At 42.1% G+C, this 27865-nt stretch overlaps 3 protein-coding genes and 1 non-coding gene across 6 annotated transcripts; 3 read left to right on the plus strand and 1 right to left on the minus strand.

The window, feature by feature from the left end:
* Nucleotides 1-3973: 3973 nt before the first annotated feature.
* On the plus strand, nucleotides 3974-9939 carry LOC112889294 (110 kDa U5 small nuclear ribonucleoprotein component CLO-like). The gene is made up of 10 exons (XM_025955852.1): nucleotides 3974-4874; nucleotides 6221-6289; nucleotides 6381-7574; nucleotides 7680-7778; nucleotides 7900-8058; nucleotides 8322-8407; nucleotides 8501-8699; nucleotides 8836-8946; nucleotides 9044-9250; nucleotides 9374-9939. The coding sequence occupies exons 1-10, from the start codon at nucleotides 4107-4109 to the stop codon at nucleotides 9467-9469; spliced, it is 2988 nt and encodes a 995-aa protein (XP_025811637.1). The 5' UTR covers nucleotides 3974-4106; the 3' UTR covers nucleotides 9470-9939.
* Nucleotides 9940-10327: 388 nt separating this feature from the next.
* Nucleotides 10328-19042, plus strand: LOC112888662. 3 transcript variants are annotated; one of them, XM_025954938.1, is made up of 16 exons: nucleotides 10328-10741; nucleotides 11341-11939; nucleotides 12297-12996; nucleotides 13129-13328; nucleotides 13444-13515; nucleotides 14693-14764; nucleotides 14840-14874; nucleotides 14960-15047; nucleotides 15139-15267; nucleotides 15731-15922; nucleotides 16065-16144; nucleotides 17092-17164; nucleotides 17233-17334; nucleotides 17610-17721; nucleotides 18347-18431; nucleotides 18515-19042. In XM_025954938.1, exons 1-16 carry the CDS (start codon nucleotides 10414-10416, stop codon nucleotides 18693-18695), a joined length of 3048 nt encoding a protein of 1015 aa, XP_025810723.1. In that variant the 5' UTR covers nucleotides 10328-10413; the 3' UTR covers nucleotides 18696-19042. The 3 variants fall into 3 exon arrangements, with proteins under 3 accessions (XP_025810723.1, XP_025810720.1, XP_025810722.1); XM_025954935.1 differs by having other exon boundaries at nucleotides 12297-13328; XM_025954937.1 differs by having other exon boundaries at nucleotides 12297-13328; nucleotides 15737-15922.
* A 182-nt stretch (nucleotides 19043-19224) lies between these two features.
* Nucleotides 19225-19305, plus strand: TRNAL-AAG. The gene has a single exon. It is a non-coding gene; the product is annotated as a tRNA-Leu (tRNA).
* A 2907-nt stretch (nucleotides 19306-22212) lies between these two features.
* LOC112890237 (C2 and GRAM domain-containing protein At1g03370-like) lies at nucleotides 22213-27815 on the minus strand. Its single transcript, XM_025957138.1, has 10 exons — nucleotides 27326-27815; nucleotides 25583-26944; nucleotides 25147-25329; nucleotides 24743-25014; nucleotides 24550-24666; nucleotides 24048-24307; nucleotides 23616-23781; nucleotides 23267-23539; nucleotides 22871-23063; nucleotides 22213-22488 (listed from the first exon to the last, which is right to left on the minus strand). Exons 1-10 carry the CDS (start codon nucleotides 27744-27746, stop codon nucleotides 22478-22480), a joined length of 3258 nt encoding a protein of 1085 aa, XP_025812923.1. The 5' UTR covers nucleotides 27747-27815; the 3' UTR covers nucleotides 22213-22477.
* Nucleotides 27816-27865: the final 50 nt, after the last annotated feature.

The raw sequence follows: 27865 nt of genomic DNA on the forward strand, positions 1-27865 counted from the left end.
GGAGCGGAAAATAAAAAAGGAAACACAAAAAATCCGCGAGATTATTTGCACCCCTCGAGCTAAGGCATCGACCGTGTAACCATCATCCCGCATACGTAGTTGTTCCTCGCTCGTCCATCCGATCCAACCGGCCAAGTCCAGAGCAAGCCACATTGCACGTCATCGTCTCCGATTTGTGTGGTCCAGGCACAGGTACGCTTCGACGTGCTTGAGGAACGGGGCGTGACAGACGAGATGGAACACATGCCGGATGTGCACGTGAGCCCACCACCACGCACGGGAAGAAAAAAAATGAGCTCCAAAGGATGAAGCTGATGAACACGTAATTTTAGGCTTCACCAGCTCCAGCCCACACACCCTACAATATAATGACAAGTTGGAATCGGTACCAGCTCCACCAAACACGTCCTTATATTGTAGCAACACATGCACTTTTATGGACATGGTTATTCTTTGATTTATGGTTTAATGAACATCGATGGTCCATTTTATTATAGTAGTTTAGCCACTTCAAGACGACCCTCCTGCACACATTCTCTTCGCTTACCATGTCTTCATGGATCTATGATTAGTTTAATCCGACCCTTTGGCCAAGTTCAGTCTCATACTAGTTTGAATGGATGTAATGTATATAACCTTTTTCATTTCTTGGGGGACAATGTGAATGATCATACTATTAGGGTTGTCGAACGGAGCATTTGATTAGTACTTTGATAGTATTTGTTCATTTAAACTTAAGGTTTCAACACGGCACATGTGCTTGCCTCTTCGTCTTATTAATTTTTTAATGGGAAAGCGATGTGTCATTGATCCTTCACTAATTTAAAATATGTCGGTATTAATATGTGTAGCGTGTGTTTTAAGATAGTAGGTTTTTAGTTTCGCAACCAACTCACGCAAAAGATATATTTCTTAGCCCAACCAGTGGTCGATCTAGAATTTAAAATTAGAGGGCTCATTTTCCTCTTCGTCCTCCCTCCTCTCTTTTTCTTCTTTTTCTTCCAAAATTGTTGGAAGGACTTTAGGGGGCGGGCTGCATCGAGGGGCGGGACGGGGAGGGGGGGCCGCACTTTCTGGATCCGCCCTTGAGTCCAACAGCCACTAAAAGACCCTTTGGCAAAAATAAAGAAACCCACTAAAACCTTGTGCAAGTAATGACGATGTATAAAAATGAAGCCGCAAAGACAATCTGGATATAGGGTAGAAAAAAAACACGGGATGAAGCTCACTTTTCAGCGTTTTACAGTTTAACTAGGCAAATATATCCGTATGTTGCTATGGGTAAAGGTGGTATAAATATCGGATACGTATGGTTATCTGTGCGTTAATTTGTAGGGATCTACGTGATCGAGTCGTGGACGGGGGCTTTCAATGACACAAGGCGGATCAAACCAAAAATTTAGATGGAAACATTACGTGCTATAGAAATAGTTATAGATTTAAAAATTTCTTTAGGCTGGCGTCGTGCAAACCAGTGGCGGACCTAGGACTTTTTGAGCCTGGGTCAGCTTATTGACTCCACCATGTCTACCTATTGGACTGCAGCTTTTTATGTTGGGCTGCCAACGGCCCATGATATTTTTTCACTGGGCTGGAGATAAGGGAGGCCCAGGCTCGCCGGGCCTTGGGCCTCCCCTCGGTGCAAACTAACGGTGCATAATACTACCTCTGTTCAAAAAAAATGCAACTCGCTTCTAAAGAAGTTAAATAATTTTAAATTTGACCATATTTAGACAAAATAGTGTTAATATTTATGTTACAAAATAAGTATCATTTTATATAATATATTTTCATACTAAATCTATTTGGAGATATAAATGTTATAGTTTTTTTATAAATTTGATCAAACTTAGAATTATTTGACTCATTGAAAACGAGAGTTGCAATTTTTTTTACGGAGGGAGCATGTCATGGTACGGAAACCCAATGCTCTTTCGATCTGATAGTGCGGCGAGCCGTCGGCGTACGCGAGCAACAACCCCGTTGGCCGTTGGCGCTGGGCGCCGCGGTGGTCGGTGGAAGCCAGCGCGTCCACACCAGCCTTGCCCCGCCTCACACGGGGACCCGCGCACATATGGGCCCACATGCAGTGGCACACGGGCTCGTGACCTCGCGCGCTGTCCGGGAACGCGAAGGAGCTTTGCTGGTGCAAGTGCGACTGTGCCAGCATGCCCAGTTGCCCACGCCGAACGACCATGACTGCATGAGTCGATCTGGGGGTTGTGGACTCGTGGCGGCCGCGCGCCTGGTCGACGACAACGGCGGAGGACCAAGACGACACCTATCAGCAAGACATGACTTAAAAAACGGACGCACAAATGAAAAATAAAATAAATTAATAGGGCCACAAATTCAAGAAGAAAACCTCAGGTGTATGCAGGTTGTAGAAGTACTGACATGATTAGTACCCTTATCCAACCGGCAGGGCCAACTGATTCAAATTGATCAGTTGATGCTAGGACTAGGATTAGGTGCAAGGACAAACGAGATGGAGGAGAAGAAAACAAGATACAAATATGAGATTAAGTTTAGGGGATGATTCATGGTCCAATGGGATTTTACTTGGAGCAAATCGCTGATTAATTGGTGGTTCGGAGAATCTAGCGTACAGCCGTTAGGAGATGATTTGCATGTGGCAAGAAAAAAACGGAAGGGGTTGAGGGAAAGTCTGTGTCCAAGAAGCTTCATGGGAAACTTGAGTGACCTAGTTGCTGTGTGAGAACTACTAATACTGATTAGTAGTACAGATACTAATCAAACTGGGGGCCTGCATTTTTTTTGGGGGTGGGGGGGGGGGGGGCGCATGTGCAGGGGCACGCTGGCGCGTGCGCAGGGACGGGCCTGGGAAGCCTAGCCACGCCTGAATCCACCTCCGTTCGCGGCGAGCTTGATTGTGATTGAAGCGGTACGTGGCTTGGCGCATTGGAGCAAGCGAGTGGGGATCGGAGGGATGGAAATGTAAATAGGGATATAAAAATTATCAGATATTCATATCCAAAGAAATATGGCCGTAGATACTTGTCCGTATTCGTATATGAATGCATTTTTATTATTTTTTCCATCAATTTTACGTTCGTATTCGAGAATATCCGACACTATTCGTATCCGTATCCGTGAAGAACAAATATCATATAAAACTATCTATTAACTATCTATACAGTATCCCTAAAACTAACAAAAATATTAATTTTAATATTAAAACATTATCGAATTATTTCAAGTTATCCCATGACTAATGGTCAATAATGTTAATTTGAATATTACTAACGATGATTTGAATAAAAGTTATATCTATTTTTTAGATTTTGATGCTATTAGTTTTAGTATTACTAGATATATTTAAAGATTAAGTTTAGTTTTAAATACTCTAGTTTATCTATTTTTCACCGATAAATAGTAAACTGTAGTTCACAAATAATGCAAATGAAATTTAATTTGAATATATTCAGTTCACAAACTGTAGTTTATTTAATATATTTTTTGAGAAATTTAATTTGAATAAAAAAATAGTTTCTTTAATATAAGTTTGCACAACGCTCCATGGTATTCGTTGCCCTCTTGCTACATGCGACAGCCTGTACATGCGCGTCAGACCCTGAACCGCTGCATGCGCGCGCAAGCCGCTCTGGGCCTCTACATGCAAACGTCACGTGTTGGGCCGTCGTATGCGCGCGGCAGCTTGCACTGGGCCTTCTGCGATAGGTCGACAGCCACCCAGGCGCGCGACCTGTATTATTCCCGGGAGGAGGGGAATCCAATGGAATGATGGGTCGATCGCCTGTTTTCTTTCCGTGCTTGGCAAGAAGGTTCTGGACTTCGCGTCAGAATGGGCCTTAGGCATTGAGCCCATAGAAGAGAGGCAGGAGCAGGATGAGAAGATCCAAAGGATGGGCTGGGCTCACTACTCGGTTAAAAAAAAGATACGAATCGAAACTCCACAGTGCCACGGAATATCGCGACAACTCGCGATTTCACTTTTGCCAGCCCGTTCTCCACTCTCCGTGCCGCCTCTCCGCTCTTCGCCTCTTCCCTCCTCCCAAATCCCAAACCTCTCGCGCCCGCTCCGCCGCCGAGCAAAACCCTAGCCGCTCCTCGCCTCCGCCGCGATGGACGACAGCCTCTACGACGAGTTCGGCAACTACATCGGCCCGGAGCTCGCCGACTCCGACGCCGACGATGACTCGGACGCCGGCGGCACCTCCCCGTCCCCCTCGGCGTCGCGCTCGCCGTCCCCCGCCGCGCGCTCCCCGTCGGGATCCCCCTCCCGCCCGGCCGCGCTCATGGACGTCGACGACGACGAGGACGGCGACCCGTCGCAGCAGGCCGTGGTGCTCGCCGAGGACAAGAAGTACTACCCCACCGCCGAGGAGGTGTACGGGCCAGGCGTGGAGGCGCTCGTCATGGACGAGGACGAGCAGCCGCTGGAGCAGCCCATCATCGCCCCGCCCCGCGTCGTGAAGTTCGAGGTCGGGACCCGCGCCGCGGCCACGTCCACCTACGCGTCCACCGACTTCCTCCTGGGGCTCGCGGGGAACCCCGCGCTGGTGCGCAACGTCGCCCTCGTCGGCCACCTCCAGCACGGGAAGACGGTGTTCATGGACATGCTCGTGGAGCAGACGCACGAGGTGGACACGTTCGACTCCGAGGGGGAGCGCCACGTGAGGTTCACAGACACTAGGGTGGACGAGCAGGAGCGGCAGGTCTCCATCAAGGCTGTGCCAATGTCGCTCGTGCTCGAGGGGGGAAACGGCAAGTCATACCTGTGCAATATCATGGATACGCCAGGGCATGTCAACTTCTCTGATGAGATGACTGCGGCACTGCGGCTTGCCGATGGGGCTGTGCTTGTTGTTGATGCTGCTGAAGGAGTAATGGTAATGTACACATCCTTTGCTTCACAGCAGTGTTTTCGCTATCACAATTTATGATGCTGAAATTGCCATTCATCACAAATTTTAGAGAAAGTGTTAGGATCATGAGGAGGTGCATTTAATCTGTATATGGAATACAATTTGGTCAACCTAATTCGCTTCAACAAAAAAATGCTAAGAATACATTCACCATCGAACTGTTTATCCGTGCAAATCAGAGTGCTCCACCCTCCATTTCCATTGGAAGGAAATAAATTGTATCATGCAGTGTCACAGAAACTTCTCCAAATGTGTCACCCATGCATTCTAAATGAGCAATAGGCGACACTGCTGAATGTAATAAAATAGGTGACCTGGCTGCTGGTATATAAACTAATTTAGTGTCTGTGTAGGTTTTGAGTCACATCGGTAATGTTAATACCTTGCTTGCCAGATTTTTCCAAGTACACCTTATTGTGTGCTTCGGAACAGTGTAGTAACGCTTCCTGAGGCTCACAAACAGCTTCACCTGTGAGGTATACACATGCTCTACTGATATGGACTCAGTTCAGGCAGAGTTCAAATTGGGATTTGTATGCTAAGTTGGGTTTAGTTTGAGTGTAAGATGTCAGTGGATCTGAGGATTCTGATACACTGAGCATGTATGAATATTTAGAGTCTGTGTTTACAGTTTTGAATCAGATTGGTAACATTAATAACTTGCTTGCCAGATTTGTCTAACTATACATTATTATGTGCTTGGAACAATGTAGTAACGCTTTATGTGTCTCACAAATAGCTTCACGTGAGGGGTGTACACACACTCTACTGATATGGACTCATTTCAGGAAGAGGTGAAATTGGGATTTGTATGATAAGTTGGGTGTAGGATGTCAGTGTATCTGAGGATTCTGATGCACTGGGCATGTATGAATATCATATGGTCAGTCTCTTGGATTATATTAAAAGGTCATGTTCTTATTTGTAACGATCAACCTATGGAGCACTGTGTTAACCCGTTGCAAATGAGTCTTTAAAGGATTTCATTCATTACAGGCAGAAGTAGAGTATCTAAATGTGAATCGATGTTCCCTCAATTTGAAGTACCCAGATAACATGAATCAATGATTTGTTGTACAGCAAAATGCAGTTTTGCGACTTTGGTAAAGTAAGTAGCTTGTGCTGCTTATGTTTATGCTGAGAACATGAGATGTGATTAGAATGGGTTGTTTTAGAAATTAAAAGATGTAAGAACATTGAAAATAAAAATTTTCTGTACTGTCATTTTTAGGCATGCTAGAGTATTTTCTTCATTACTTATATGGAAATATAAAGTATCATGCTATTTATTTACCTCCATTGGTGATTAGGTTAATACTGAGAGGGCAATTCGTCATGCAATCCAAGAAAGGCTTCCCATTGTTGTTGTGATTAACAAGGTACATTTTTGCGGCTCGTTTTTCTACTATGTTCCTGTAGCAAGTTGAATTGAAGTTTATGCTTACTTATGCTTACTGTGTGCTATTACAGGTTGACCGATTGATAACAGAGCTAAAGCTGCCTCCAAATGATGCATATTTCAAGTTGCGGCATACTCTGGAGGCAATTAATGATCTCATCTCATCATGTTCTACTACAGTAGGTGGCACTCAGCTGGTGGATCCTGCTGCTGGAAATGTATGCTTTGCAAGTGGTGCTGCTGGCTGGTCTTTTACCTTACAATCTTTTGCCCATCTTTATTTAAAGATTCATGGGATTCAATTTGATCATGAGAAATTTGCATCGCGCCTATGGGGAGACTTGTATTTTCACCCTGATTCGAGAACCTTCAAAAAGAAGCCGCCAAAGGAAGGAGCTAATAGATCATTTGTTGAGTTTATCCTTGAGCCTCTGTACAAAATCTATAGTCTGGTTGTCGGTGAGCAAAAGGGAAATGTTGAATCAAAGCTCGCTGAATTGGGCGTCACGCTGAGCAATGCAGCTTATAAGCTGAATGTTAGGCCTTTGCTGAGGTTAGCTTGCCGCTCAATTTTCGGCACGGCTACTGGTTTTACCGATATGTTAGTGAAGCATATCCCATCTGTGAAGGATGCTGCTGCAAGGAAGATAGACCACATATACACTGGCCCACAAGATTCCTCTATTGTGGATGCTATGAAAAAATGTGATCCCAATGGACCCCTTATGGTTAATGTAACAAAATTATATCCTAAGTCTGATTGCAGTGTCTTTGATGCCTTCGGACGAGTTTATAGTGGCACGATACAGACAGGACAGACTGTGAGGGTCCTTGGAGAAGGCTATTCTCCAGATGATGAAGAGGATATGACTGTCAAAGAGGTGACCAAATTGTGGGTTTATCAGGCACGGTACCGTGTTGCAATTAGTAAAGCACCTGCTGGTTCTTGGGTTCTTATTGAAGGTGTAGATGCATCAATCATGAAAACTGCCACGATATGTCCTATGAACATTGATGAAGATGTGTACATATTTAGACCTCTACGGTTCAACACCTTGCCTGTTGTAAAAATAGCAGCTGAGCCTCTTAACCCAAGTGAACTTCCTAAGATGGTGGAAGGTCTTCGTAAAATCAGCAAGAGCTATCCTCTTGCTATTACTAAGGTAGAAGAGTCTGGAGAGCACACTATACTGGGGACTGGTGAGCTATATCTGGATTCTATAATGAAGGACCTCAGAGAGCTTTATTCGGAGGTCGAGGTGAAGGTATGTATGATGCACTTTACTACACTTTTCCTTTTTTTTGGGTGAACCAAATTATATATTTGGGTGGAACAAATTGATTTGATTTGTTGACTTGTTGGCATGCAGGTAGCAGATCCTGTTGTTACATTTTGTGAAACAGTTGTTGATACTTCTTCAATGAAATGTTTTGCTGAAACTCCTAACAAGAGGAACAAAATTACTATGGTAAGCTTTTCCTCAATGCATTCTTTGTATTTGCTTTTAACATTCCTGTGCGGATCTTTATTTGTCAATGTATGCAGAACGGATGTTATTGAACCTTTTGTCTTTGTGGCATGAAATGCAGGTTGCTGAACCGCTAGAGAAGGGCTTGGCAGAAGATATTGAGAATGGCCTTGTTAACCTTGATTCAAGACAGAAAGAAATAACTGACTTCTTCCGCCAGCGCTACCAGTGGGATGTACTTGCAGCAAGGTCAATATGGGCTTTTGGACCTGACAAGCAGGTAAGTTGCCATAAATCGTGATTGATCTGGTGTTATCTTGCAACCTTGGTTTCTCGATTTTTTCCTACCTGTTTATGGAGTTTCACGACCCCATCACCATGCTGAACTGCTGATCCACAAGCAATCTTAGTGCTCATTTTTGCAATTGACATTGATCTTTTCCCATTCCACAAAGCACCCACCAAATCATCAGCCTTTTCATTTGATTATATATTTGCAGTAGCTCATTTCCATGTGCTTAATGCATCTTACTTGACATGCAGGGACCTAACATTCTTTTGGATGACACACTTTCAGTTGAAGTGGACAAGAACTTGCTCAATGCAATCAAAGATTCAATTGTTCAGGGGTAGGGCTCGGCACTTTTCTGTTAACTCGAAGTTCAATTTGAATTCTTTCCACTATCTTTTTTTAACCAGTTTATTTATCAACCTATACATAGGTTTCAGTGGGGTGCTAGAGAAGGTCCTTTGTGTGATGAGCCAATTAGAAATGTGAAATTCAAGATCTTACATGCAAACATAGCTCCAGAGCCATTGCACCGTGGTGGTGGTCAGATAATTCCCACAGCACGTCGTGTTGTCTATTCTGCATTCCTTATGGCTAATCCTCGCCTTATGGAACCTGTGTATTATGTTGAGGTCAGTAACAGCGATTATCTGTACACACGTGCAAGTGTACTCATGCACAAATTTTGACCTATTTGGTTTCTCTTTTGCTGCTTCAAACATTTTAGTTTGCTGCCGTGTCTGATGATCTTATGTGTGCACTTGGCAGATCCAAACACCAATTGACTGCGTATCTGCTATTTACACGGTGCTATCCCGGAGACGTGGTCATGTAACAGCTGATGTACCCAAGCCAGGCACTCCTATATACATTGTCAAGGTAAGGGACACGATGATCTGTATTCAGCCTTCATTTACCATCTGGAAAACCTGTGTGATTCTTATTGATGGTGTTGTTTCTTTGTTTCGTTTTACAGGCATTTTTACCTGTTATAGAGTCTTTTGGATTTGAGACAGATCTCAGATACCATACACAGGGGCAAGCATTTTGTGTGTCAGTATTCGACCACTGGGCTATTGTTCCTGGTGATCCTTTAGACAAGAGTATTGTCCTCCGCCCTCTGGAACCAGCACCAATACAGCACCTTGCCCGTGAGTTCATGGTAAAGACCAGGCGAAGGAAGGTAAGAGATATAGCTGTCTTGATCTTAAGCAAATTTACAACTCACTCAGCTTTTATCATTCAGTAAGACCCTCAATAGTGTTACTAGTCATGGCCTCAACTGTATGCACTATCATATTTTCAGGGCATGAGTGAGGATGTGAGCATCAGTAAATTCTTCGATGAGGCCATGATGCACGAGCTGGCTCAACAGGCTGCTGATCTCCATATTCAAATGTAGTTCAAAAGCGACATGAGATGTGCTTGGTTGACCAAGCTGGATCCTAAGATGGTCACACTTTTATTGCAGATGAGTCCTCGGCATTTTTATTGCAGATGGGAAGCTAGAATCGCCCGTATCTTCGGAAGTTCCAATCGCATCTCCATATGCTGTCATTTGCCTGCGTCTGTTGCGCCTGGATTGTTGTTTGATATCATGTAGGGAGTGACCATTGTAGGATTGGGTACCATGACCAATCATGTATGTACGGTTTCTGTAGCATCTACATCATCTAACGAACTAGCGGTCTAGCGCGACCCATTGGTTACCATTTTTATTTTTGTTTACTGTCTTAACTCTGAGAGGCAATGACATCTTCGCGGATGTAGACATGTAGAGCCTAAGTGAGATTTTGACTGGCTTGATCCCTTGTCTTTTTGCTGCTTCGTTTCTTGAAATCGTTACAAAAATACAAATGTATGGTTTTGAAAGTATCATTTTATATATTGTCTGTTTTCCTGTCTGCGAGTATTTAAACATGTATGATGCATCCTTGCGAAAAGATATTCGTCCCAGGTATGTAGTACGTGGTCATTGGTTGGTATGCGAGGTGTCAATTATCATCGACTCGACGATATGACTATATGAGCTCGAAGCTTCAAACTCCAAAAGGTAAAGAAAAAAAAATCCTCCAATGACGGCCCATCCAAATTAGTGAACGGGCCTCCACTTCTCTAGCCCACTTTAATGCAACCGGCCCACCGTGTCATCCAACGGCCACTCTTCCTGTAATCCTGTGCCTGATCCATGGAGATCTGAGTCAGAACAGAGGCGTTAAAAGACCGAAAAAAATTTCCCTCCAAAAACCCGCATCGCTCGTCGCTCTCGCTCGCCGTCTTCCCCAAAATTTCGAACGCCAAACCCTAGCTCTCGTTCTCAATCCCAACTCCCAAGCCCCCGTCTCCATGGACTTCGGCGGCAGCGGTGGCCGCGGCTGCGTCATCTCATCGCCGGGGACGGAGGACGACAAGCTCACGCGGAGGCGCTCCCGCCGCGTGAGCTTCGCGGACACCACTGCGGTGCACGTGTTCGACCGCGACGAGGATTTCGAGACGCCCCCCGAGGAGCGCGAGCCCGGCTCGGCGTCCCCGTCCCCGTCCCCCGCGAGGTCCTCGGCGGAGCGGGAGGATGGGGACGACATCGAGGAGTTCCACCGGCCCCCGGTCATCTTCCTGCCGGACATCGAGTCATCGTCCCCCGGCAGCGCCGTCGGATCCATCGCCTCCACTGATGGTAAAACCCAACTTCCTTCGTTCTCAATGAGAAGCTCTGTCAACCGGCACGTTTGATTTTGTTACGACCACGTTCGCCACATTGTTGGCTTCCATATTTGATCGGGAATTAGGTCCTTTGTTCAAACTTCTGATGCTCAGATTGTTGCATTCGTCAATTCAATTATTTAAGCTTCGCTGCTTGGAGACCCTTACTCTTTCAGTTTTGGATCCAAACGTTCGATGTCAGACGTGGCATGCCCTGTTATTTGTTGGTATATTTGGCAAATTTGCTGCGCAGAGTACTAAATTGCGAGTGTAGATGCAAATAGGGATCTAAAATGAGCGTGTTTAAGTCAGCAGACATGCTTGCTCAGTAAGATCACTAAAACCAAGCTTTGTTTATAGATTTGGAGATGCCAGTGCTTTAACTATCTCTAGTTTTTTTTAGAAGTTTTACAACTTAAACAGAACTATATGATATGGGGTGTCTTGCTCTTATGTGTCCATGAATCTAGTGTGAATGTGTGAACCTTCCATTCTTTTAGTTATACTAGCAATAATGTCATATTTTTAGTGGAAAAGGTTCTTCTCTTCTCACTATGACCATTCCTATGGCAGATGATAACTTCTTTGGACCTGTATCAACAAGCTTTATTCAAACAGGAAGACCATCGGATGCTGGAATGTCAGAGGATGACAACCATGATATAACTATGGATTCCACGATGTTCTCTATGCATTTTCGCAATATTGATCCACCAGATGACTGTACAACCAACTCAGCTGCCAGTCTAATGACACCTAATATGGAATCTAAGGGACCCCTGAAAGAACTTACAGTATCTGATCCTGGAAGAACATTGAGTAATGGTCGGACTGACATGAGTTTGTTGACTGGTAACCCCAGAAGTTATGATTATGGTAAGCTATCACCCACATTGAACAGTATGATGCAGAAGGTAAAGGGGGGCCAGCAAACAGAGTCTCCTAAATCTGGAATAGCTGATGTAACTCCTGATTGTGTTTTAACCTTGCCTTCATATGAGGAAGAAAATAGGGAAGAAAACTTATGCATTGGCAATGGTATATCTTCTGATCAGCTGGGCTCTGTTAATACTATCGCGGAGCACATTTCCATGAGTGATGAGGTTTCAACCAGAACATATCCAATTCAAGTAGATAATGAAATCATAACTGATGATCATGAGAATTCACAGGTTAGATACTTGATCCTTTAATTTGGTATATTGAACTTCATGCTTTTTAGCTATACATTAGAACTTGTAAGTAACTGGAGCACCTAAACACTTTCTGATATATTGATGTTCCAGAAAAATTTTGACTGGCATGTTGGATAGATGCTAGGGAAACTTGTATTTGGAATATGAGGGACTAACACCCTTCATAGTTGTAGTCAAGCTGAGTTGTCTCACTCAGTTGCATTTGCCAGTTTATGTCTCTGACTGGGTTTTCCTTATTCTTGTTTCTCATGTTACTATTATTTGATTATTTTATTTATCGGGCATCCATCGCTTTGGTGCTTACCTGTGTATTGTAATTCAACTATTTTGCAGAACTGCAACCGTGACCACATGGTTGTTGACCCTGGTGTCAATAATACTGTAGAACCTCCTGCAAAGCTTTCTCCAGCACATAAATCCTCTGTGAACAATGTTGACTTGCAATCCCATCTCTTGCATCAATCTTTGTTGAAAGATCAACCATCTGGATCAAATTGCACTACAAGTGCTTCCTCTATGTGTAATGTTGACTTGGAACCCCATCTGTTGGATCAATCACCTGGAACAAATAACACTACAGATGCTTCCCAACTGTCAAACGCTGCTCCTGCCATTTTGCTGATGGATGCTGAGCAGCTGCACCAGCAAAATGAAGTGATGGATACAGAAACCATTCTACATACTCCGAGAACTGTAGGTCAGCAGTTGCAAGTTCTACAAGGCTCTATATCCTCCCTATGCTCGAAAAGGCAGAAACTCTTCATTGGTACTCCTCTATCCAATAGTAAAGTGGCAAGTGAGGAGGCTTGTTCTTTGGGTAGCGAGTTTGTTGAACATGGCAAGAGAATATCTGCTCTGAAAAATGTGCTGAAGACCAGGCTTCAAGAATCGCCTGCAGTTTGCCGGTTACCATTGGTCGAAAAGAATGAACCTGGTCATCAAGCAAATGACATGGTCAGAAATACTGAAGATCGTGATTCCACCTTATCTGTTTCTTCTAATTCTGTTCCACAACATCAACTAAAGAAAACCGGTGAGTCTTTTATCCTAGGCACTCCTCCAAGAGAGGGGCTAAATGAAGCCACTAGGGTTCAGGATACTTCACGTCGTGTCCTTACTTTGGATAGCCAACCTAGTCATGAATGCAATCCCCTTCTGGATTTAGATGGTGTTGGAAGAAAGAGAACTGCTACAGAAAATGGTCATGCTGTGCAAGAGCATCCTGAGGAAATAACTAAGGCAGCAAGAAGCCCCAGAAAATCAAGAAAAGTGCTTTCTTGTGTATCTCAGTCATCTCTTATGATTGAAGAAAAACAGAATTGTGCTCGTGATAATGGGCAGTTAGTGAATGTTGATTGGAACAAGGTAAAACTACCAAGTTTATATATATATATATCCAAACTTTAAGTACTACACAAAGTTTTTGATTGTTGAAGCGGTTAGCTTCTTTAAAAAATCAGGACTTTTCTCTTTTGTACAGGTACTATGTACCATCTCTAATGCAACGGAGCAAGTTTTGTCAGCATCAATAATTAAGCTTAATTTACAACAGGTATACTTACTCCCCTGCTACTGTAGTAAAGTAATATAGTTTTTTGTTAGGAAAATAATCTTTTACATGGAGTAGACTATTTTCACTATTGAAGGTTTTGCAATACACAGTATTGCCTCTAGCTAGTATCCTATAGTGTCGACTGAATTGTATACCTGTTTTCTTTGGTAGATGAACTTAATAAAAATTAAATTTCAGTGAACTACAACTGTGCCCTGAATTATCATAAAAATAGTTTTGTGCTTAACTCATATCCAAAACCACACAAGCGTGTACATATTACTGTGAATTGTGCTCTGTAACTAACAGCATTACTTTGGAGTTTGGACGTCAACTGACATCCTGGGCCCACATGTAAGACAGGTCTAGCTCAAACTAACCGCGCCATATGTCTAGGAGCAAGATGTCAATTGCCGTGTAAACAATGTGTTAGCTTAAAAGTGTGGTTTTGCAATAAATATAACATGAATAAAGGTTATGTAGCTTGAGAAATGTGCTCCAAAAAACATAGTTTCTGATGATTTAGACTACATAAGTGTAGCTACATAAAGAGTAATTTATATGTTCCATTTTTTAGTGTCTTGGAGGATTCATGATGTCAATGTCACCAATGTTTTCTTGTCTATTTTCATTTTTTTTCTTGTCTCTTGAGGATGTAAAACGCTTGTAAATAATAAATGACGTGAATCTACTTGATGTCTGGGAATCATTTGGGTAATACATGCTGTGGCATTACCTTTTAAATGATACATGATGGTCTAAAATGGTTGTTCATGATTTTGTCTTTAATGCCATTATTCTATCCCTTGAAAAATTATTCGATTTATTTCCAAGCACATCTATACGACTATACAGAAACTGCATATTTCTGACCCTAAACATACTGGCAATCTTGCACACTTGTGCGCGTGGGGGCTAGTCAGGTTTGAGCCTGTCAGTAACTATTAATACAGGTTCCAACTGATGTTCAGAATCTTCAGTTCTCTAGACTTGTTTGGCAAATTTCTCTATTCAGAAAATTAATGAATTTTCTCGTATAGCATATCACATATACTCCCTACGTTTAAACATATGACATTTAGGACAAGCTAATTAGCACTCTGGGTGTTCTGTTAAAATGTTTATGACATTCAAATGTCGTACTTAATGTTATTTTCTGTTTTTCTTTTGAATGAAGCTTGATATGCTAAGCGATAAGCTGGATGAGATTCATGTGGCCAGAAAATATAAACGGCTTTCTACTGCTGTGGTATGCTCTCATCTTTTATCTTTTAATTTTGGCAACTCCACTTATCTAGGTGACATGTTTGTTCTTTGTATCCAGAGGATCAAAGATTGTTGTGATGATAAGCAAAAGAGGTACTTATTGATTGGCATATATATTTCATACGTTGCTGGCTGCTTTGAGATGAAATCTAATTTATAACTCTACGTGTGTCCCCAGAATAGAGGAGGCAAGATCTCTCCATGAGAAGCTTTTCTATGCGAAGGCAAAGCTGCAAATAAATAATATGAAGCTAGCTAAACTCCAAGTAGGAATTTCTTTATCTTATTTAAAAACTTTTATGGCCTGTAAGTTGCAGTCAGATGCTATCTTAGTCCTTTATTTCCATTATGGTACAGAATAAGGCTCAGCTATATCAAGACGGAATTCAAGAGTGCTGCTTTCTGAAATCTAAGATTTTGGGTGCTGAACAAATGAAGGATGCATGTCTTCCTGCAGCAACTTCGATCAATGCCAGTGATAGACAGGTAACGATTAGATGCAAGGCTTTCTGCTTTTTTTTTATAGCGATGCATAACACAATCCAAATTGCCTAGTTAGTTTCAGCTTGCAAACATGTATCTATATCCATCTATAAGAGAGCAGACAACTAAGCGATTGCTCTGCACCCCAATCATGTAAATGCCTCTTGGGTGCCATGGTGTTGATCTATTAATTCTTGATCTATTAATTCTGGCTTTTGAGTAGTCATGCTTGTTGTGGTTACTACTTCCATAGCTTCTATTACTTATGTTGTTACAATCATCCTTTTCCATTGCTCTCATTATTCTTTTATCCTTCAAGTTGGGCAATACCCTGTTGCTTCTACTGTCACCTAAACTTGCATTTGGTAAACTAAAGTAGAGATCTGCATGGCTGTGAAATTTATGCGGAAACTTGTCCACTTTCATACAAAGTTCTATTTGTTCATTTATACTTCTGCTTACCCAGGAACAGCTTGCTATTCTGACTGAAAAGCGGCTTGAACTCAACAATATTCAACAGAAGGTGGAGGACTTAAGGAGTTCCCTTGAATGTTTTCGCAATATTGAAGGTGACATTAGTTGTGATAGTGTTATGAGGCATGCTGAGGAGCAGTTGAAGATGAGAAATCAGTGTCACTTCATCCAGCGGCAAGCAGGGGTACTGGTTTATGATTTAGTGTTAAATCTACTGTGTATGCTCCTACATTCTATCTGCAGCAACTCCCCCCCCCCCCCCCCCCCACACACACACACACAGACACACACAAACCCACCTCACAATTTTATTTTTGTTTATTCAGCTCTGCGAGTTGAGTGACTTAGTTAAAAGGGACAACAAGCGTGATCTTATCCTCAACTATCACAATTTGTTGTTCCAAAGGTAATCATTCTGCAAACTTTGGAATTAGAATTGCTACATCATTGGTTCTTGGTTTAAACACATTGCTGGTTTTAATTGTCTCAGACTCAGGCAGGTGCGAGTTTCTAATAGAAAAGGAAGTCCATTTACTATCCCAAAGAATCTATTTTCTCTGCCTGACACCATGAACAAAATGTCGGCTCAATTTACTCCAGGAAAATGTTTCACTTGGCCCAATCTACCCCTAAAGAGATTTGTCCTTTCTGTTTGTCAATGTGTTTAGGTTCAAATTTTGTGGAATGATAGGGTGCATCATACCTTTTGTTAAAAATAAATAGATCAAGGATTTTTCATGGTTACATTCATAGGTTTGGAGCATTTTGTACTTAATTGCCCTGGAGATATAAAATTGCCTGAAAAATTCTTGAAACATTTTTCTAACAAAATATCATGTTCTCTATCGTCCCACTTAAATTGAACTTAAAATTCAACTTATACATGGAGAAAAGAAAAAGGACAATATTATGTGTAGATTGTACCAATTGAAATAGTTTGGGGGAGATTGTGCTGAAATTTTGTTTAGCAGGTCAAGCGGGCAAAGTGGATTTTTCTTGGTAGTAAAATGGACTTTTTCCAACAAAAATCTAGGTGATTTCCTTTGATTCTGGTGAACTTGCTTGGACTTGACAAGTTGCAACCGTTTATATTCACTGTTTTTGAAAGAATATTCTCCTCAATAATAATGCAAACAAAAATTATTATGTTCTTGAAATATTTCAAGTGTTCCTGGCTGATTTCTGAGTCAGACTATGGTACTCTGAGTTAGACTATGGTACTGTGTTCCTGGCTGATAAAGCATGCTGCAATTGTCTTAGCTTCTGTACATCATTGTATCAAGGCAATAAATAAATACACTTTGCTTTGTCATTTGAAGTGTCTTATTTTGTTTCCTACCATTCCTTTGACAGGATCATCTTAAACATCAGTGATAAATCTAGCATATTTGTGAATAATTCACTGAATGGAACCAAAATAGGACAGGTGAGATGATCAAACTATTTTCATTCTTCTGTATGCAATCAATTTCATGACACTTGACTCTTGGTCAGACATTCCCAAATTTGGATGCATCTGTGGCATTCAATTTTGTTTTCAAAGCCGAGGAGAACCAAAGAGTTTGTGATTTGCGATCCTTGCACAAGACCACGATGGTAAGCTTATCTTTGAATTTGGAATTTTCAATGTGCTGCAATTCTAGCTGTTCACTTTAAGGGATGCTTATTCTCATCAAATGCCATTAGCTATGCCTTCCTTTTATGAAGTGAACATCTGTGGACCTCACCCCTTTATCACATGTGTTACCACATCAGTAATCAAATGTAACTGTTTGAGAATAGTTATACCAACAGTTTTGAAATGGCTGTCATGTGTTCAAAGACATATAGAAGAGCCCTGTTTGCTAACACGCATCATTTATTTTTTGCAGGAAACAAGTTTGCTTCTGGGTAATCTTGTTGATGTTTTAGAAGAAGTCAAGTTAGCTAAAATGGAGTTACTAAATCTTACTTCTGCTGCTTTTGTCTTGGAGTCCCAGACATGTGTGCTCTCTATCTCGTCTACCTTTTATCTTCAAGTACTGGTGTGATTTTGTCATGAAGCATTGATATTGAAATGTTTTTTAACATTGTATATCACTCATAGAATGTTAGGTTCACATCCATACGTGCGACAATGGGATTGTTTCTTACGTTAATTGAGAGGAGGTGGATGATGTGCAATAGCTGTCAAGTAAAACTGTTGTCTCAATGCAGAAATGGAGATTTGTCCATATTTTTATAGACGAAAGTGCATCTGAAAGAAACAGAGAAAAACATCATTTGATTGAAACAATGGTTTCAGGTTATAGCAATATGTAGCATGTTTTAAGCTGACTTTATATTAAATTCTCTAATGTAATACTCCCTCCGTTCCAAATTGTAGGTTGTTTTATCTTTTCTAAATACATAGCTTTTGCTATGCACCTAGATACACGTTGTGTCTAGATACATAGCAAAAACTATGTATCTAGATTGCCAAAACGACCTCCAATTTGGAACGGAGGGAGTATCTAAGAAGCATAAACATGGCATCAATTGGAGATCAAGTTCTGGCTAGCTGCAGTACACTATCTATCCTAACCAGGAACTAAATAGCTACTAATGTTTGCGCTGTTTTATGTGTTAGGTGAACTTGGCCTCCACCTCTGCTTCATGAGCTTCAAGAGCAGCAAGAAGTTTGCTTTCATCATTGACATGACAGAGTTGAACCGGTTCGTCTAGTATGACTAAACCTTCTTTCTACATTGCTATACTGTATACTACTTACTGCTAAACCTTGTTTGATTTGGAACAGCTCGGTCTATCCTTCCGACCCATCTGAACTGCCGATCAAGATTTGTGAAACGCAGACAACGCTAGCACAGCCAAGCGTAGATGAGACCATGGCTTCTATAAGGAACCTGCAACCTGGTCGCACGGTGATACTGCGGCTGTGCCGGATGTTATCTCGGCTGATTAATTCGTTGCCAGTCTGAGTGATCACTGGGGTACAGCGTGTAGGAAAGTAGACATCATCCAGATGTGTAGGCAGGCATTATCAGTTTTCTGTATGTAGGTGCGCAGCTGTTGGTAGATGTTTGGATCCATATATCAGCCGTTTGGGGCGACCTGCAAGTGTCAGGCGTCGTAAATATAGTATTTGACAACTCTTCAGAATATCGAGTGGGTTTGTTGCTTCAAGTGGAAGGACATCTTTAACCAAGTGGTTTTGGTTACTGCAAATCCTTGTAACAGCCATTGTATTGAAGCAGCACTGAGGAGTTGATTGTCCATCTACTTTTGGTTAACTGAAATGCAAATTACTAGTCAGCCGGTTGAAAAATTCAGGAGTAATTGTATTGCCTTTTTTTTTCTTGAAGCTGCTCTAAGGAGTCGATAACCTTTGTAACATGGTAGTTTGCGTATCTCTGTGGTTAGCCGAAATGCCAGCTACTGCTGGTTGCGAGTTGAAAATGTGAGGGTTGCTGCGGTTTAATATATCGACTCCAGCATCCCTCTTCAACAGTTGAGATGGCCGAGTTGGTCTAAGGCGCCAGATTAAGGTTCTGGTCCGAAAGGGCGTGGGTTCAAATCCCACTCTCAACAGTTGAAGCTTTTTTTCCTCCCTTTTTCAACTGGGGTTAATTCAGGCTTATTTTTTGTCAACTGTGCAGACCCCCTTCCAGTCGATAAGTTTGCCAAGTTCATAATGCTGCTTTTTTTTTCATACTGCCATCCTGTGCTGTTTCGATAAGTTTTCCTCATTACTTGTTCTGAAATATAATCCCCAAGAGCATGTACCTCAAATTTTTGAATAGCATATACGCGTATATAAGCTGACAATATTAACACGTGTGTGTGTGTGTGTGTGGAAAGTCGTTACAAGGGAAGAGGCGCAGAAGCGAAAAAAATGTCTCGCCATTTCCGCTGTACACAACGGGAAAAAAGAATGTGGACAAAAAGGCAAGCTAAAATAGCTGGCCCGTGCACGAGGACGGGTATGGTTTCTTTCCCGCCTCGTGCCGTGTCTGCGTTTGCGGGCACGACCCCGTCGTCGGCGCCCGCGCCGCATCGTCGTCATACGCCGCCGGGCTTCTTGCTCATCTCGTGGAGGCCGGAGCCCACGGAGCCGCCGATGCCGCGGTGGAGCCGGCACCGGAACGAGCCCGCGTGCATGGTCGGCGAGCAGAGGCACGCGCGGGGGCTCCCCGGCAGGTGGAGCTGCTTCGCGGCGGCCGTCCGCGGCGTGGTGATGCTCACGGCGGGCGCCTCGTGCGACGAGGAGGCGCCGCCCCCGTGGTGGTGGTGGTGCCCCGGCGACGGCGACGCGCCGGCGTGGAACAGGGCCTTCTTCTTATCCGGCAGCGCGATCTTCTCGATCGACGCCGGCCTGCGCGCCTGCAGATGATCCCCCATGGCCGACCCAACACGCGGAGCGGCGACGATGATCTTGATCAACCGATTCCTTTGGACGAAAAAAAATCCGAGCAAGTCAAGAACCGGTGCAAATTAAAATGCAACCAACACTCTACATAAAGCAATCAAGCAAGAAGAGGCACATCACATAGGATTTACCTGTGTGTGTATATATATATATATATCTCGAAATCAATCAAGCAATGTATGGAGTTAGCCTACTAGGTCTACTAAATTATCTCTATGGATATAGGAGGTTGTAGTAGTAACGAAATGGAAATAGAGGGGGATTAAAGGGAGTGATGTACGGATGAATAAGCCTATATAAAGGTCAAAAAGACTATTTTTATCGTGCATAATTTCTTGTGGATCATGCATGACCAGGCCGCTGCTGAAGATGAACTGGAGCCACTATTTTGGGGTCAGTTTATATTTGGGCTCTGCAAAGCCAACATGTTTTTGGCCGAAAATTTAGTGTGTTGTGGAAAATGTGTGACTTGGATTTATTTTCAAGTTGCTAAATTCATGATTTGGCTGAGAAGGCAAGGGTGCGGTGTCGTGAACCCAATTTTGAAGTTTGCGACCTTCTATGCCCTAGCTATTTGGAGAAGAATAACCGAGAATCACAGGTATGAGAAAACAAAAGTGGTCATGGAACGCATAAAAATTAGGAACAAATGATAATGCCTTCAAGGTTGTTTGGTTGTATCATAGCAAAAAAAAAAAGGGTAATGCCTCGAATTCTTGGTTAGGATGAATAATAATCTACAACTGCTTCCTTGACTTTCCTGAGCTGCACATAAAGTTCTTCTTTACTTTCAGCTTCAGCAGCTAGCATATAGTACACATATTGATGTATCCTAATAGGAAAAACTATAAAAGCTACTCCCTTCCTACCAAAATATAGCTACGTTTAGATTTTTTTCAAAGTCAAACATTTTCATCTTTGACCAATAATATCTTGTCAATAATAATCAATTTTAAATAGAAAAAGTTACATATCATGATAGTTGGTTTCAATATGAATCAACTAATATTATTTTTAATTATCTTGTCACTATTTATGATTTTTTTGTTATTCATAGTTAAAGTTTAAAAGGTTTGATTAGGGAGAAAACCTAAACGTAGCTATATTTTGGGATAGAGGGAGTATATTTTTTTAATATCTTTATGGACAACTACATTGAAACGATGAATCAAGTAATATGAATAAACTCCACAATTGTCTACAACATGGAGTAAGTGCCAATGCAAAATTATGCACTATTGTTACTAATTCACATGCCTGCTACACTGCAGTATGTTTCGTGTGTTCCTCAGCAATTGAAGCTTTTAGATTATATAATGTCCTCAGTAAATTACATACCTGACAATTCGTTCTCAAAAAGGAGCACATCCAACAAAACTTGCCAAGTATTGAGAACTCGAAAGAACTATATGATAAAGTTCAAAACAACTATATTTTCAATGTACAAATAAGGCAATGATCCAATTTAAACATAAATATCCTTTTCCATGTCCATGAGGCAGTTTCAAGAAAAAAAATGAAAAATAGGTACTTCCTATTTCGAAGAATTCCTTGGAACAATGTGTTTTTATGACAGATTTATATGGTTGGACTTCTATGGGGAATTTCCAGTGATTTCTTTTGGATTGAGAAATATTTTCAAAATCCATGAAATATCCTTTTTTTATTTCGTGACTTAAATACCAGCTCCTTTTTCGAAAAACAATATGGCAGAAGCTTTTCTATTAATTACCGGAGACAAGAGCAAGAATCGAATTCGCCATGGCTTATCAGTCACAAAAGTGGATTGGTTTTGGTACATTCGTACATTAGCAGAACTCTTTTTCTAAGAAACTATGGCAGCCCCTTTAAACCGCACATGAGCTGAAATGTCATGTGTATAATTTTTTTGTGAACTCCATTACAATATTTTCCTTCAAAACTCATGCATTTTTTCTCCAAAACCCATATTTCCTGCTAAGTGGCACATATGCAAGGAATCGAGGAAATTGCACAGAAAGGGCAAAGTGTACTCCAAATGTGATCTTACATATTTCCCGCTTTTCCTTTTTTAAATGATACATCCAGGAATGAAATTAGCTTCTTTAACTATACCATGCATGTAGTCTATGTCAGCTGGGCACACAACTCTGCACCACTTTCTAGAAGCGTTCCTGAAACAATCTATTTACATCGAAGCACCCATCTCTGTAAGAATCTACTGGCAATGCAAGAGGGCTGAAGCAGGTGACGCCGTGAACAGGAAGAGATCACGAGGACCCCTGAACTCTGCTGGGTTCGTCATAAAAATTTTGGTTGATGGAATGTTCAATCTACTTTTGGCATGTACAGATGTTAGCTTCCACCTGAAAGTTGTTGTCCAAAGGAAAAAAAAAACATCAACATCATTCATTTGAACAGAATCAATATCATTCATGCACAAGAATAAAGGTTTCAGAGATCAATAAAATAAGGTTCACTCTCTACATCGTGCAGAATTCAAACCAGATTCGTGTTCACTTGCTTTGTATAGGGTAAGTCATCATTATAATAATTATCTGAGTTGACTGCAAGGCAACGTAATTATATGATTACCTTTGCGCCATACATCAATTCTTACCTGCATGATAATTAAGTTTTATGACACTCCCTGGAATTGCTATGATGTGAATTTTTAAATATTTTCATATGATATTACTGATAACATTTAAGCAATACTGCGACCAGATGCTGCATTAAGAAGGCTACCGTTTCTTGATGTAAGCTCCTTCTCCACTTCTGCAAAGAGTTCCTTCAATCTATTCGAGGTATTGGAAATGATGTTCTTCGTGACCTTCTTCTGTTGCTTGGTGCTCTTTAACCATGCAATCCCCAACAAAACCTGCATATTGCAGGTGTTTGTTTTCGACGATACATTCGTCATATGGTACTTCAGCTGGAGCTGCAAAGTCACCATGATTTCATATAAAAGTTCAGGATAAACATTGGGAGGAAAATAACACATACTGATTTTCTAGCTCACACTATTAATGTTAACTAATGTCTTTTTCAATTCGAAGAGTCAGAAACTCTAAAACAAAGTGAAAGAAAGAAAAACTCCTAAAGAAAGTACAATATATGATGCATGGAGAATCAGAATCTTACATTGAAGTAGTCTCCAAGTAGTACACCTTGGAGGCTCATCACCTCTTCAACGGCCCAGCCATCTCGGTTCACCAGGCTATACTTCTGCTGGGTCGTGGTTGCTTCACCTCCGTAGCGAGATAAACTTTTGTCGAATTTGTAGCTCGTTTGCCGCTGTTGCATATTGCAGCCTACAAGTTCCCATTCTGTTGCAGAGTAGTCTATACAACCGGCCTTTTGCATCACTTTGTGTTCCAGGGGACCTCCTGAAAACATCTCCATCAAGGACTCAACCTGCAAATGCAGATCTTTATAGGGAAGCTCCAGATTGTGTTTGCAACACCACTTTGAAGGTACAAGTGACACTCACGTCAACAGAAAGAACTGACGACAATATTTCAGACATTTTGACATCTGCATGGGTGAACAAGGTTCCGCCTTCTTCAGGCTGATGTTCTTTTGGTTCATCTTTTTCAATGACCTCCCCCTTCTGTTCTGGACCAAGTGCTCGCATTTTCCATATCGCCGTGATTATTCTGTGAGATTTAGGTTTATTGATGTGATTTATTCATTAGACAAGTAGCGGACTAGTTTGATAAGTGGTGCTAGTGGGAAAACAATAATTCGGATTAAGAGCCTAACTGCTGGTTCTATGATTAGTATAAAGAATATTTAGAACACGAGGTAGTTAGGTTTTAACATTCAACAATAGTCCATTAAGATCAACTTGCCATTTTAAATGTCTTTAGGCACAATGCGTCCAACAGTAGAAGCATTTAAAAAGAGAACAAATGGAAGCTACCTGTAAGCATCGTTGAATGAAACAAAGGATTGGAAATGGAATTTGAGTCTTCCTTGATGATCTGTTCCCTTGGCTCCATGTTTTGCTTCTAAACCTCTATCCTTTCGGAGGATGATCATCAATGACGGGCTACCAATCGACAGTGTTGCAGGGATAACCTGGATGTCATCAACGTCTTCCCACAAAAAGAAAAACTTTGTTTTGTGTCCGAATATGTTTGAATAAAATCCAATTATTCTTGGAGAGAAAAAGAGGCGTCCCTGTAAAAAATAACAGTTTTATTTTTTAAAAAAATATTGGCCTCAAGAAATGGGAAATAGACAATGGCAAAAGTCAAATGAACCATCAACCAGTTCAAAACTATAGCACTTATTTGCAATTTTACAGTCTATCACAAAATGCAATAAAACATTCTACACATGAGAAACCACTTGAGAGTTGGGACACTTGGAGGTTCCATTTCAAAGAAAAAGACAAGTAACAAGAAGAAAACCATAACAACCTGAAGTGGCATCTTCCGTTTTAGATGGCAGGTGAAATCGTCGATGAGGAACTCTTCTGGAGGGAGAGCAAATAGCTTTCGGAATGCTGCATTTGTTTGGGTTGACCGCAAATTTATCTGCGTAGTATGATCTAAATCAATGTAACAACTGAATAGACCGATTGTCATCTCACGTAAAAAACGCTCAACTTACCTTTTTACCAACTTCCTTCCCCATTTTTGCCAGGTAATTCATGACAACTTCAGTCCCCCTTGAGTTGTTCAAAAATATTCTCAAATGCAATTTAGGGTTACTTGCTTGATCACACTTTCCATCGAGAGGAAGCCATATGTCAGTTAAATCTGACAAATTGTTTTTCAGAAAGTTCACTTCCGTGTGACCAATGATACACTGTCCGCTTGAATCATATATAGCAATATCCATCCTTGATGGAGGATCATCCATAGCATCAAATTCGAATACCTCTAGAAAGGTAAATATCAAACGAGTCAATAAACGGTAGAAAAAATATCAGTTCAGGTTGTTCTAGAAAATTTGAATTTCAGCTATCCACCATTCAGAGTAAAGAAACACAAGGGAAGGGGAAAGAAACTAACCATTCCATTTTGGATCTGATGTCTGAAATTTAATTGAGCTTGTTTTCCTCTTTGCATTGCACGTAAAAATAACATAGAGATCAAATAGGTCAGATGAACCAGTAGCTGTTATACCAGTGCCTTCGATAAGCGCAACAGTCAGCAACCAGCCATCGCCATGAGCTTTGACCCCATGATCACTACCTAATACAGGAAACAGAGTCAGAATGTTAACCCAAGTGAAACTACAAGACAAGATCGAAACAAGTATGTAGAACAGAAGCGGCTATGTGGGGACTGTACGGCGTACGCATGACATCCTTTTCAGAACAGTGCATTTGCTCTTTTCACGACAGCAAACCCCATAAATACAAATAGCTAACAAACTTATTCGTAAATATACTTTTGTGTACAAGGATTTCATAGTAGGGGAATGATACTAAATTGAGATAGTTACCTCTTTGCTTCCATGCACTTAAAAAGCGCCGTATTACTTTGACAATGTTCTGTCCCTGAAGAATCAATACTGCACAAACTACAACCTCACCAATTGAATCTGGAAGGTCAAGACCAAAGTACTCAAGCCCATGCATCACATCGGGCTTGGATAAATGAAGGTGAGCTATAACATATAGTGCTATGGCAACAGAGAATATGAATGTAAAGTTCCCGAGAAAGCGGACAATTAACCTCCAGCCTGTTTCCTTTTGTGCATGTAATGAAGCTAAAATCTTTTCTTTGTTTGAATTGGCATCATCAAGCTCAGCTACTTTAAGTTTCTGGGACAGTACTTCAGAAAACTGCGCAAAACCTTCAGTCATGCCTTGTTTTGCACCATTCTCAATCATTCCTTTTATCATCGTGCTCTGAACAAAGTTCACCCTCCAGCTTACAGTAAGATGTGATGTTTGTTCTTCAGACGGTAGCTGGGGGCCTGGTGTAATACAGTACAGTATCTCTACCTTGAAACAATTTCCGCAGGGAACATCAGGAGTGCTAACAACAGAGAACACTGCAAAAGAATTTCCGGATGCTTTCAAGTACTTCTGCTCTTCTGTGGCTTTACAAGCTTTAACCAACTTGCTTGCAGCTTTTGTGTAACTTAATATTCTTTGCACACAACTATCATTACTGTCAAGCTTCCATGGCTCAATCTGAAACCCACTTGTTCCTTGAAGCTCTGATACTGCTGGCCAAAAATCTGAATTTGGTGAAAACAAGAGGGAATTCAACTCAGTTGGTGCAGCAACATAAGATTCGTCAACCAGTACACCACCAGGCAAGTTCGCTGGCATTTCAGTGCCTTGATCTTTTGACTCCATGATCTTCAGTAGCTCATCAAGGCTTGACTCAGATGTTGTGCCCTTCTCAGGGTTTTCACGATCTTCTGATGAGTTCACCTTTGGCTCTTGGGACTGATCAATGGACTCAGTTTCTGATGTGGTCGAATGCACAGGAGCTTCAACAGGTTTCCCGAAGAAATAGCGGGACAAGACCTCTACCACTGATGATGGGTTTGCAATTGTATCATTATCTGCAGCTGGTCCAGGTTCAGGGGCTGCTTGTTCCGTGATGCTCCGGACTGGTAACTCCGGTATGCTATATGGCAATCGTTCAAAGCTGCCATGGGATGTTCGGTCGATGTTGGAAACGACTGATAGGTCGATGTAGCTACTTGTTGCCGATAATGTTGCAACTTTGTGCTCACTAGGACTGTCTGAGCTGGACGCTAAGTCATCTGAAGCAGGATGTGGAACACTCTGCGATTCGTCAGATACATGGGTTCTTGTAGACAATGATATGTGTAGGCAAACCTCTCCTGAAACAAAACAGAATAACAGGATCTTGAAATTACCGGGATACTAAATCGAGGCGGTAACGAAAATTCCATAAAAATCATAACCCAATGGCTAGCAGAATGTATTGTTCTAAATAAAACAGTTAAACAAACAGCTAGTAATTGCAATAATTGCTTCTTTTACTCTACATTCCTGAACTTTTTCATGCATCTTGCTCATGATTGTTCAAACAAATATATTCAAGTTGCATTGTGCGAGCAAATCCAATGTCAGTGCTAAAAACTATTCATGAATTTGCATTGTCGTTTCGAAACAAACATCAATTTGCATTGGAGGTGCGGCGAAAAAAGAAGGGAAGAGCAAGAGAAGCAGGTTGAAAAACCGCGCAACTGCGATGATACCGCGGCATTTCTTCTTGGACTTCTTGCTCTTGGGCTGGAGCTGGTACCACTGGGTGCCGAGGGAGAGGTCGTCGGTCTCCATAACCTGCGAGAGCGGCAGCCGGACGAGGCCCAGCAGGTCGTTGCTGAAGTACTTGTCCTCGTTGAGCACGGACACGACGAGCTCCTCGGCGACGTCGCCGACGAGGAAGCTGAACTCCTCGTCCCAGGCGGGGGCGAGGCTGCGCTTGACGACGGCCGTCTTGGCGCGGCGCTTGCCCAGCTTGAGCTTCACGAAGGGGTCGCTGGAGCCGTTGAGGTGCACGCCGGGGAGGCCCCGCGCCTCCACCACGCGCACCAGCAGCTTCATCGGCGTCACCCGCCGCGCATTCTCCGCCGCCGCCTCCGACAGCGTCGACGCGCTCCTCGACGGCTTCGTCATGGCGAGATCCCGGCGGCGGCGGGGACCACGACCATCAAAGCGCAATCCTCACCTTTGCCAACGTGACCCAACGAGAAATCCGTTGGAAAAGAAAACGAAATTTCTCGAGGGGGCAGGAC

Source organism: Panicum hallii, chromosome 4 (genome assembly GCF_002211085.1).
Source record: "Panicum hallii strain FIL2 chromosome 4, PHallii_v3.1, whole genome shotgun sequence".
NCBI lineage: Eukaryota > Viridiplantae > Streptophyta > Magnoliopsida > Poales > Poaceae > Panicum > Panicum hallii.